General features: G+C 40.2%; 2 protein-coding genes across 2 annotated transcripts; one reads left to right on the top strand and one right to left on the bottom strand.

Moving 5' to 3' along the window:
- The first annotated feature begins 232 nt into the window (after positions 1 to 232).
- Positions 233 to 4,127, top strand: LOC122029599. The gene is made up of 5 exons (XM_042588665.1): positions 233 to 349; positions 916 to 1,275; positions 1,354 to 2,578; positions 2,666 to 2,812; positions 3,467 to 4,127. Exons 2-5 carry the CDS (start codon positions 1,219 to 1,221, stop codon positions 3,952 to 3,954), a joined length of 1,917 nt encoding a protein of 638 aa, XP_042444599.1. The 5' UTR covers positions 233 to 349; positions 916 to 1,218; the 3' UTR covers positions 3,955 to 4,127.
- A 1,321-nt stretch (positions 4,128 to 5,448) lies between these two features.
- LOC122029618 (transcription factor bHLH143-like) lies at positions 5,449 to 9,086 on the bottom strand. Its single transcript, XM_042588689.1, has 4 exons — positions 8,667 to 9,086; positions 7,670 to 8,137; positions 7,437 to 7,589; positions 5,449 to 7,345 (listed from the first exon to the last, which is right to left on the bottom strand). Exon 4 carries the CDS (start codon positions 7,319 to 7,321, stop codon positions 6,419 to 6,421), a length of 903 nt encoding a protein of 300 aa, XP_042444623.1. The 5' UTR covers positions 7,322 to 7,345; positions 7,437 to 7,589; positions 7,670 to 8,137; positions 8,667 to 9,086; the 3' UTR covers positions 5,449 to 6,418.
- Between the last annotated feature and the right edge of the window lie 3,185 nt (positions 9,087 to 12,271).

Raw genomic sequence — 12,271 nt, 5'->3', positions numbered from 1 at the left:
AACCTATTCAAGGAACTTATTGTAGAAGTTTTCTAGTCTTGAGCTTCTAGCTTTGACCTCGGGTTGGGAATAAGGCTAGAGGAATTTAGGAGGAGGAAGTAACTGAAGAATAAGTAAGATTTATTGGAGGAAAATGTAAGTTTTTAAAATTATAGGGGCGAAATGCAAATTAGAACAAAACAGAAACTGTCAGTTCTCACGGAACCTCGCTGTCTATTTGTAGGCCGCCTCCGCACCATTTCCTTTCCTCGTCGATCAAGCGCCCGCTTCTCTCAATCGAAGGCACAAGCGCGGCTCTCTCTCCTGCTCCATCTGAGGAAAGCTTCTCCTTCTGCTGCATCGGATCGAGGTCAGCAACGTGGCATTCGTATTTTTGTTGGCTATCCTCTAAGCATTCTTCCGATCTCCTTCTCTTCTTATCGTCTTTCGTCTTGGTTGGACGAAGGTTGGATTTGGGGAAGATTCTGGTAGAAAGATCTCTATCTCTTTCTTTCACTTGGTTTTTAGTATACTGTTGTGTTCAGATTTGCTTTCTAGTGGGTTTTCTTTGATTGTTCGACCGATTTCATCCAAGAATGCGTTTTTTTTTCCCTTCTCTTGTTGATGTCTGTTTGGTTTTGATCCTCGATTCGATCAAGAATGTGTTTCCGCATCTTTTCCGTTGGCGGTTAAAGTGCTCAGATAGAAAAGAGTTAACGTTTAGGAGGGTTCGGATCATGAAGATAATAATAAAAATGGCATTTTGGTTGGTAAAACAATGGGAAGAGAATGCAGTGTTGCAGTGTTGTTGATGTTATTGTCTTTGAGAGGGAGACTCAAACAACAACTGCCCTCTTCTCTTTAAAAATATAGAGGTGTTATGGATCAGTGTATTTCCTTGCTATATTCTAACTTGTTCCTCTCCTATATCAATAGATATCAAAGACGGCTTCGGAAAGGATCACTAGTTTTCAAACTCTAATTCAATCACTCTGGCCGGCACTGAGGTGATTCCTCGCATCATTCTGAAGGTGCGGACTGAGGAGGACGCTGTCTTTCCAGTCTTCCCCACTGTCCTTGTTTGGCTCATTCATTGTTCGGAAAAAGGATACCTGATTGACAACGGTTGACAAGAGAATCAGTGAAAGAGACTTGTATAGTTTTAGTCTGTACCGGTTTGTTCGTGATTGTAGAAGAAAAGTTATTTACTCCTTTGTTGATCTGTTAGTACCTGCAAAGATGGCGAGGTTCAATTGCTTCTCTAGTCTTCTCATCCCAAAGAAGAAGAAATCTGATGTAAGCGCTACCCTCTTATTGCTATTTCTGAAAATATCTTGGTAGAATTTTCTACTGATTCTTAATTGATGTTTGTAGAAATCCATTAATCCACACAATGCCAGAAGGTTTAACATTATGAGAGATTTGCATGCTAAAGCAAAATCAGTTCATCCTTCTCTTGATAAGGGAACAAAAGAGGCATCTTTTGAGCAGAAAAACCCTTCAACGACGATTGTGGTAGAGAGTGAAAGCAAGGATGGTGCTTTGATTAAGAATCCAGAAGTGGTTGAGGTGGCTTATGAAGGAAGCGAAGAGCATGATGACGTTCAATCAATAAAGAGAGACTTCTCTGTTATTGATTTCCAGGCACTAGCTGGAGAGAAAGGTGAACTTGAATCACGCGATTTTAATCTAGAATGCCGTGTCAACATGAGGGAGTATAATTCCGAGAAAAATGAGAGGATCACTCCTGAGATGCTGATTGAAAGTGGACACGTGAGTGATCCTGGAATGGAAAAGACAATGGCTTTTTGGGTTTCTCCTTTGCTGAAGCGATCATGCTCCATGATCGAAAGAAAGAGAACCGGTAAGTTGTTTACATCACCTTCCAAGTCTCTTTCCTACGAAGATCTGCACAATTTGCCTGGACACGGCATTGGAGAATCACATGACATTTTAGGCAGCCCTTTGTCAGTACTAACCTCTTGTAGTGCCGACAAGGTAATACTAAAGAAGGTATCTTCAAGTCAGGTGCTTCCCTCAAGAAGCAGGAAGCTCTGGTGGAAGCTTTTCATTTGGAGTCATAGGAATCTCCAAAGGTCTTGGACCTTAAAACCAGAGAGGGAAGTCCTTCCAGGGGTTGCCTCAAACCAGAAAGATGGTTACTGGTCCAATACACTTCAGTCAAGTCCTATTGTTGACATAAAGAAGAAGAAACCAATGGAAGAGTCAGAAATTGCTGCTGGTTTATGGCCTCAGAATCAATGGATTGCTTTTTGTGCAGAATCCTCTTCTTTAGACAAAGTTAATGCTTGGGTCCATAGTCTTGAGGAAGGCCCCTTTTTCCCAATTGAAAATGATGAAATATCATCTGGCGCTAATTGTGAGATAGCTTCGGCTAAGGTGAGGAAGCATTCACAAAAGAACCACACTCATATTACCAAGCATGCTTTGGAGGAAATTGTGCAGGCCAACAACATCATTGGATCTCTCAATTCCTTGCATTCAATGGCCCATATTTCTGGTATGGGCTTAAAAGTTATACCTGGAATTTCAGCTTTCACTAGCCTTCGAGTAGTCAATTTATCAAACAATTTCATAGGTATGAGATTGCAACCTAATTACTATGTTTTCTATATCTAGAGTTTTTGTTTTTAATCTGTTCATGACTTATTTGCTTTTGCTGCAGTTCGAGTTACACCTGGATCGTTACCTAAGAGCCTTCATACACTTGATTTATCAAGGAACAAGATTTCCACAATTGAAGGTTTCAGAGAGTTGATGAAGCTAAGGGTACTAAATCTTAATTACAATAGAATCCTGCGGATTGGTCATGGTAAAATCCTCACTCCATCTTTTAGTTTCTTGCTAGAAGTGATTCTTTTGTCTTTGAACTCTACCATATCCTTGCTTGTGAACCTAAAAACAAACCGTTTTGGATGATTCTTTGTGCAAATGGGCTTAAAGCATTGGCATCATAGAATAAATTTGAATTATAAAAGCACATAGTTTAGTGCTACCTTAAGGAGCATTTGTTTTCATTCCGTTCTAATTTGACTGTTCTTTATTAAGTAATTATCAGTAAAATAAAATCATAACTGTTGGCGATGGATGATTGTTAAGGTTGTGATTTGGGATAGTCAATTGTTGTAAAAAATGTTCAATACTAAAGTCCAAGTGGATCATTTACCTTTGATATTGATGTTTTAATTCTCTTTGCTGCTAATCCAATAATAAGGAATATTACTAAAGACTGTAAATCCTTCTAGATAAAGTGAAAAGAATGACAGTTGAATTAGGAATGTTATTCTCTCCTATAGTCAGTTTATAGGAACATCATTTTATGCAAGAGAGTTATTTTGACTCCGATATGATTTAGTAATCGTGTAGTGTAGACTTTTGCAATGAATTAATAACATTTTATTTATGTTATTGTCAACGATTAACAATGTCAGTGATTGTGAGTTTCTGTTTTTTTTCCCACTTCCAGGACTGTCAAACTGCATTCTCATAAAAGAGCTATACCTTGTTGGCAACAAGATCAGTGAAGTAGAAGGACTCCACAGGCTTTTGAAGCTTACTGTTCTTGATCTGAGCTTCAACAAGATCACCACAGCAAAAGCCTTTGGCCAGCTTGTTGCTAACTATAATTCCCTCTTAGCCCTCAACCTGCTCGGGAATCCGATTCATACCCATATCGGGGATGACCAGCTCCAAAAGGTGGTCTGCAGCCTCCTTCCCCATCTTGCCTACCTCAACAAGCGGCCGCCTAAGTCCCACAGGTCAAGGGAGGTGGTAACTGATAACGTCACCAAGGCTGCACTTAGGAGCACTGACTGGAATTCTCGGAAACGATCAACAAGGTGTGCAGTGCTCAGTTCAAGCTCTGTGACTAAGGGGGTCACTAATGGGAGTGAGCAAAAGAACAGACACAGATCAAAGAGCAGGCGGCAGCACTCATCTTCGACCCAAAAATAGCTACAAAAATATCTGTTACAGAGACACTAATCTTCATGCATGTTTGTTGAATAAGCTGTTTCTGTTTGACCTTAATTTGAAGAGTGACAAATAAGAAGCTTGCATGGATCATGTACTTTTGATGATTAGAGAAGAGTCAGAATGCAATTCAAAACTCAAAACAATTGGGAATACTCTGAAAGATTGGTCTTTTTTTATGTTCTAGTTAGTGATATAGCTTGTTCCATTTCAATCTGGGTGAATATTGCAGCGTGCTTTTAGCTTTTCAGTTATACTTATTATCACAATTGCTACCGTTTGAGTTAGGAAGTGGTTTTTTTTATAAACGTCTCGAATATTATGTTTCAGGGGTACTTGATGAATTCAGAGGAGTCCAGGGATGACAATTCAAAATGTTCAAAAAGTATAGTTTCGGTGTCCTTGTATTATAAAATTGCAAGAGGAAGATTATAAGTGGTAAAGAGTGTTGGGTGGTAAAGTTGTAAATATAGTTCTATATTGAAAATACATAAAAAAAAAATCATGGATTTATAAGAGAAGATATCTCCATTGGTATGAGGCCTTTTGAATAGAACCCAAGAGTAAAATCATGAGGGTTTAGGCTTAAAGTGGACAATATCATATCATTGCGGAGATATCTAAATTCTTTTCGATCCTACAATTGGTATCAGATCCGGACTGCCAGAAGGTTTAATAGCTGATTGTGCACAAGAGCTATGGTCTGATTAAGCCATGTAAATACAATATTGACTTTAAATAAAGAAAGTGGGGACTCCTATGTTCGGATCAAGAGGACCAGATACTAGACATGAAGTCCTAGTAGGTCGGGTGGACCGAGGGGCAAGAAGACCTAGTGGGTCGAGGATCGGACGTGGGAAGCTTATGGTCCTTTGTTTGAGGGAGGGATTATTGGGGTTGCAAGGTTGTAACATAGTCCCATATTGAAAACACATGGAAAAGATCATGAATTTATAAGAGAAAATATATTTCCATTGGTTTGAGACTTTTTGGGTAGAACCCAAGAGCAAAACCATGATGACTTAGTCCCAAAGTGAATAATATCATACCATTGTGAAGATATCTAAATTTTTTTCGATCATACAAAAAGTAATCTGCTCGCCCCTAGTATCCTTGTTAATTTATCCTTAGGTAAACACGAAAAAAATAAATTATAAATGACTATTAATCTTTAATGTAGATGGCTAAGAAATGGAAAAAAGTATGTTCTACAGCCCGAAGGGACAAGGAAAATTATACATGAAAATAACCAAAGAGACTACTTGTTGAAAGCTCAAAATTATTGCCCTTTTCTATCAAAGTGGTTTAGGGGTTTTCATTCTACACCTATAATTTAGAAAGATATTATCATTTAAATCATGGGGTCAAAATAAAAATACAAACCTAAATAGAATTTCAAACCTAAAATAAAGCCCAATCAGTTTGTTAATTCAAATGCAATAACATTCTTGGAGCACAAATGCCTAACACCAAATATGGTTAATGCTTATCATTATAGGAAGAGAATGATAATCTCAGTTGCTAACACTAAATCTTTGTGTCAATACCTTTTATTCTGCAACATGCTTAACGCGATCAAACACACACAAGCACACACATATCAAACCACAAACAATGACATAAATAGCTTATCAATAAGCACAAACAATGGAATGAAGTCATAGTAGAAAGCCTCATTCTCGACAATATCTGCCATCAAAGTCAACAACAAAGAAGTTGAGGATAGCAATAGCAAAAAACCATGAGCATTCCAAACCATCATGCCGGCACAAAGTCTTTCCAGCAAGCATTCCCAGACTCATCCAATAGCAAGCTTAACAAGAGACAGACCTTCCAATAGCACAGTGGCACCCACTTGTGTGAAAAACAAAGGATCAATGGACCACAAACTTATCCACTCATCATGAAGCCAAATGCCTTTTTCTTCAAAGCATTTCAAGAACGGCCCCATAGCAAGGTAAAGTAATGAATGAAGCTTCTTCCTTCACTCCCCATGCCAACAAAAGCAACATAACATCCACAAACCTCAAGGAAATCATTAAAGTGGCACAGCACAACCAGACTTGCATTCCTTCACTGCAATGCTACTCTGCTGTTCAAAGGAGCACACCAACCGAGTCACAATCACCGCACAACATAACATGTGCATGCTTTCCTACCCTTTGTAGATCCGTCCCCCATGCGCACACCTTGCGTAGCCCATCAAAACTTTTGGTCAAAAGAAGCTTTGTGCTAATTTGAAGTCCTCCCTTTGCACAAACAAACACTACAACATAGTTATGCTTTATTGCACCATCATATTCCTCTTCCCCTTACAAGTATTTGATTCGTGCATTCAATCATATTCCAGCTGTGTGAGGAGTAACTGTTTGACTTACTTTTCTCTCTTCTCATAACACCACCCTCATATGGGGTGCTATTGATGAAACTATTGCTCAAATAGATACTATGGAAAAGTTTCAAAAGATTTGACGTTTAACTTAAGGGACTTGAGATAGTTGATGGCCTTGTCAAGGACAGTTATGGCGTCCATCGCATTACCACCAGGGATGATCTTTCTCAATAGGCCAACTGTTTCCTGAATTTTCGTTCTCTTGAGTTGCCTGGTCTCTTCAATTTGATCATCTACTAACTCAAAGCAGATGGATGCAGAGTTGTCATCCTCTTTATTCCTGTTATCTGAAGAGATATTAGGAAAGTGAAGAACTTGCGAACTTGCAGTATCTGTAACTGATGCATCAAATTCATCATCAGCTCTTTTCCGCTTTACTGAAAGTACAGAGCTAGCCACCGCAGAAACAGTCTTCTCCACTTCTTCAATTGGAGAACTTCCAGTGCTGGCTTCATCTACAACATGATTGTCATCGGAATCTGAGTATAACAGTGCATCAAGTTCCTCAGTATTTTCATGTATCTCTTCAGATCCATGCCAATCAGAAGTATTAGGTTCAGTGCTGCCCTGCACATCGAAACCTGGGTTCACAGAATCCATGCATGGAATGGGGACACTTGATGAGCTAAAGGCAAAGTTCCTTCCATCCCTTAGCTGATCAAAAACCAAGTATCTCTTCTCTGAGCCATCAAATTTGGAAGTGACATGAAATGGGGCCAGAGGAGGAATCAAAGGTGAAGCTTTGTGAAAGAAATTGCGTGCGTAGAAATCAGGGAAAGGTGTTGCAAAAGTCACTGGCAAGACACAAGCATTTGGACTAACGCAAGTAGAGAAAAACACTGGATTCAAGTTTTGACGCCTGATAGCAAATTGTCTGTTATCTCTAGCAGAGATTATGTAACTAAATTGCCAAATTGGGCACTGCAAATTGATACGAGGATTATTATCTTGCCCCATCAAAAGAATGTGCGTGTTAATCACCTGAAAGCAAGTATCAGTTGGTTTAAATAGATTTATGAATTAACAATAATGGACAAATCAGTAACAATTCAAATGAAAGCACATTTCTTACCTCAGGCAATTGTAGTGTCAAATATTATTCCCACACGAGAGGATCTAACCAAAAATAAAAAAGGAGGCAAAATTCTTCGAGTTTGATTGAAGATGAACTGCAACAGACGATAATTTACGCAACTGGCTTTAGGAGGTGGCGGAAGTATTCAGCCTGTTGAAAAGGAAAAACAGATACTCATTGTCCTTTTTTTAACAATAACACAACAGATAATAGGCAGATTGTATCTTTACCTGGCAATCTTGCAATGGACGGAAGCAAGCAATAATCCTAATGATTATGGTGGAGCTACCAGCAATCCCATTCTCATGTTTCAAAGCTTGGAACGTTGTCCTTGTTTCTGCTTGGCACACCATTCCTAGAGTTCTTTCCTCAAGATAACCAGTTCACCAAGAAACCAAGGGAGCACAAAGAAATCAAGAGGAAAATATCAAAATGATACTTGATGAACAAGAATATAATTAAGGAGACAAGCAGAAGAAGCTACACCAAGAGTGAGGGATTTAATGCCTGAATAAGAGAAGGGAGAAAACAGTAGAAGGGAAGAAACAGATAGAAATTAATCACAGAATCACCCTACAATATAGGTTCAACGAAATCACTCGGAGGTGAACATCAACGTACAGATTCAACCACTGCATACCATTCCAAATGCTTAACCTCAAATTTTATTTACGGCCACCTCTTGCAGCTAGAACTTCCTGCAACAACAAAAAATCAAGTTGCTAGCGAATCAAAGTATTCGAATTCCAAAGCATACTTGGTTACCAGTTCATCAAGAAGAATACAAAAGTTTTTTTTAATGAAAAATAACACTCGTCAGGAGAATTTTGACTTTTAGAAACAAAAACCCAAGCATATGCTTCGTCTAGAGAAAAGTAATTAAGCCCCACCACTCATCAACTTATGCGAAAAGAACATGCGGGAAAAACAATTGCTGGAAAAAAAAACTGTAAGTTTGAGTTGATTTGAAGTGCGAGCTACTACTAAAAGAATGGATTTTTGATACGAAGCAATGAGGGAAACCCAGAAACACGAGGAGAAACCCACATGATCCCGTTCGACAGAAGATAATTAAGCATCAAAACATGTTATGCCGGAAAAAAAATGAGGATGAAAAACTCGATTTTGAATATAAAAATGCATGTTTTACGAAACCCTTCGATCGATTCGTGAACCAGAAATCAAGAGTTCGGCAATTTCCAGGGTTTAACCCATAACAGATCTTACCCACTCGGCCTCCAGGAAGCTGGCTAGATGCAGAGCACCAAAAAGAGCGACTTCCAGGCGCGGACGAGAAGATGCGCTCTAGCAGCGGAAGAATGACGAGCGGCAGAGAACGAATCTTTTTCTTCTGGAACAAGCACGAGCGATCGCGAAGGGAAGAAGAAGGCGAGGGGAGTAGCACTTTATGGAAGCGTTAGAACTACAACGTCCTGGCTAGTTCGTTAAATACAAATTGGTCCTTCTCCGACTTTGCTGTTATTCTCGTAAATTCGATGCCTTTTGTAGTCAATAACAATGATGCGATCAAATAACCGTCTTGACCGGCTAGTGTCGGTTACAAACCATGCCATGGTTCGATGAAGATGCATTCTCTTGTACGATAAACATTTTCTGTCCTATTTTATTTTATTTTTTAAAAAATAATAATTTTGAACTTTCAAAAAAAGACTATTTTATTTCTAACATAATGTATCCCTTCACATTTGATTAGTCAACTAAACTCATTGAACTAGATGACTTCAACAAGTTCAAAGATCAATCGAGCTAAGTAAATGAGCCTAATAAATTAATTGGGCTAGTCAGCTTGTATGGTTGATAGATCAATCGACTAAGTCAAGTAACTATAATCTTATACCCTAGTTGTTCTTTGTTTATTCCTGATACATATTCATTATCTAATTAAAATGTATTAAAACAGTATGTGAAGGGTGAGTGACATAATAATAGTAAAGTTGTCGTGCAGGGACAAGCAGCCACAAAACCAGGCAGGCATGCTCACCACTTTTCCTCCTCAAGAACTCAACTCATAATGGAGGAGACTCGGTGGCAGGGGCCTGCACTGCACTTATGCATGCAGACAAAGACCACAAGCTTTGACAAAGCCATCAACACCAATCTGTCTACTGCCAACCAAACCCTAAATCTCCATCTCCATGAATAACTGAAAGGTATAAAAGCTTCGAACATGGAGAGACAAGGAAGAAAGCAAAAGCAACTGGCGCATGCTTCACTGCTGCTGTTCTCTGCAATAAACCCCAAAACTAACTGTGAAAAGGAAAAGAGTGAGGTGCAACAATGCAGCCCCACCCACCCACAAATGATTCTTCTTTCATTTCTCTTCACGCAGACAGCATTGTTCTTAGGGTGCAAATTAATGAAGAAGGTTATGCCGTGGATTCCTTCATAATTGTCACACACGTGTGACTGGCTTGATTGAGCATGGTTAGATTTCTTCATGGAAAAGGTCCAACTAGATCAAGGCGTTGAGCATGAGGCAATGATGACTTGGTTGATCATGAACTAGTGGGGTCATTAGGAGCATGCATAACTAATGAAAGGTGTGATGTGCGTGGGGGTCTGTTCAGGTATCTGTCAAGGTTTCTTGAGATGTTTCTCTGCATCGTGCTCGATGTGCTTGACACACTGCTCAACAGTTGAAACCATCAATTGCTGATGCTGAAGAGCTATGATTGACTGTTACTTCTTCTATTCTTTATGACATTCTCAAAGAAGAAACGTAAGGACAGCTATTTCACATCAATTCTATAAACTATACAACAATTGTTCCTAATTTATTCTCTATTTACTCCATTCTTTGGAAATAGATCTTTATTTCACTGCATGAACAAAGCACACCATTAAAGAGCAGAAGAAGAAGCAGATAACAGTATTACACAAAAGTAAGATCACTTCAATAATACTTACTATACACAGTTGGTGCAATAACCTAACTAGTTAATATGGAATTAGAACTATGAAAGGGAGTAAGTTAGGCTTTCATTACCTAGAGGGAGTTTGCCCTCTTAGGGGAAGAATGAAGGGCTTAACTTATGTATTCATTACCTAGTGACATGAAGAAGGTTTAGGCTATGGGATTAGCCTAACTTACATGTGGTATTGTAAGTGATAGTGTTGGTATTGTCAAACATCAAAAAGGGGGAGATGGTTGGTGCAACATCCCTCAGGTCAAGGTTGACCTGATTGACCAAGCTTGAGTCTTGGTTTGGGTTTCGATGTTTGACAATGCAAGGTTGATTGAAGAAGAGTCAAGTAGGTCAAGGATGACCGGATACTTGACTGGGAAGTCCTAGTGAGTGAAGCTAGGCAGGAGGAAAATCCTGGTGAGTGAAGCCAGGTGAAAGACCTAGTGAGTGAAGCTAGGCAATTGGGAAGTCCTAGTGAGTGAAGTTAGGCAGGAGGAAAATCCTGGTGAGTGAAGTCAGGTGAAAGACCTAGTGAGTGAAGCTAGGCAATTGGCAAAGTCCTGGTGAGTGAAGCCAGGCAAGAGAAATCCAGATGGGTCAAGGTTGATCAGACATCTGGTGAGAGTCCAAGTAGGTCAAAGGGATTGACCGGATACTTGGCACGAGAAAGAAAAGTCCAAGTAGGTCAGAGGGACTGACCGGATACTTGGCAAGAAGAGAAAAGTCCAAGTGGGTCAAAGGGATTGACCAGACACTTGGTGAGAGAGTCCTAGCTGGTCAAGGGTGACCGGATGTTAGGTCTTATGTACCAACAAGTCATGGTTGACTAGATGTTGGTTTAGGGGGCTTTGGACTTGGTTTTGGGCAAAAACCAAGGTTTGGATTGATCCGTGGATCGATCCAGCAGATCTGGATCGATCCGTGGATCGATCCAGCAGATCTGGATCGATCAGTGGATCGATCCAGAAGATTTGGATCGATCCGCCGATCGATCCGGTGAGTCCTCGCGAACCCTCCGGATCGATCCGTGGATCGATCCAGGTCCCAATCGATCGGATCGATTGGGACGCCGCTGCTTCGGTGCGGGATCGATCCGTGGATCGATCCGCCGATCGATTGGAGGGCCCGGATCGATCCGTGGATCGATCCAAAGCCTCCCGATCGATTGGGAGCAATCCAATCGATTGGGATTCGACCGCTAGCGTCGTTTATAGCCGTTGGCGTGCGATTCCTTCGATAGTTTCAGATCTTCACCAGCTCCTCCATAACTCTTCTCAAGCTCGAGATCGCCAGTTCTTGAAGGTTCTTGGAGGCTCTTCCAAGTCAAGAGGCGGATCAAAGCAAGAAGAAGAAACTAGAGTTAGGGTTTGTGCACTCATTGTAAGCTTGTAAGCTTGTATTTCTTTACTACCCTTTCTTCTTCTTGTATTGAGTCTTGTAGGGCTTCTCCGCCCTTAGTAGTTACCATAAAGGAGAGTTTCATTAGTGGAGGGTGCGTGCGTTGTGTGGATCCTTGGATTAGTCACCTCCTTTGGAGGTGGATACCAAGTAAAATCCAAGTGTTAGCGTGTTTGTATTTGTTTCTTTGTATTTCCGCTGCGCATCCTTGAAGAAACAAGCAACGCCGAGCAACGAGCACGCGAAGAGCTATTCACCCCCCCCTCTAGTTACTTTTCGGTCCTAACAAACTATATATCACACTGCAATCTTATGGAGACAAGATACATGAAACAAAGATGTAAATCAAAATTTTGAGTGGATTGACAGTGTAAATCAAAATTGTAAGGCAACAACCCCGGAAAAAGAAAACTAACCCCTACTGTTACTGAAGAAATGACATCCGACCTCAACAGGGCTTCCCATGTTTGCAGTAATTGACACACTAATAGCATTCATTAGTGACCG

Source organism: Zingiber officinale, chromosome 1A (genome assembly GCF_018446385.1).
Source record: "Zingiber officinale cultivar Zhangliang chromosome 1A, Zo_v1.1, whole genome shotgun sequence".
NCBI lineage: Eukaryota > Viridiplantae > Streptophyta > Magnoliopsida > Zingiberales > Zingiberaceae > Zingiber > Zingiber officinale.
This window is presented reverse-complemented; position numbering and strand designations above follow the sequence as displayed.

What these genes read in the sequence shown, in the direction of transcription:
- LOC122029618 (XM_042588689.1), bottom strand. Translation starts at nt 7,321, where the DNA reads ATGGGGCAAGATAATAATCCTCGTATCAATTTGCAGTGCCCAATTTGG.
- LOC122029599 (XM_042588665.1), top strand. Translation starts at nt 1,219, where the DNA reads ATGGCGAGGTTCAATTGCTTCTCTAGTCTTCTCATCCCAAAGAAGAAG. An exon ending in CAAAGAAGAAGAAATCTGAT is followed by an intron (nt 1,276 to 1,353) that starts GTAAGCGCTACC and finishes TGATGTTTGTAG; the next exon opens with AAATCCATTAATCCACACAA. An exon ending in TTTATCAAACAATTTCATAG is followed by an intron (nt 2,579 to 2,665) that starts GTATGAGATTGC and finishes CTTTTGCTGCAG; the next exon opens with TTCGAGTTACACCTGGATCG.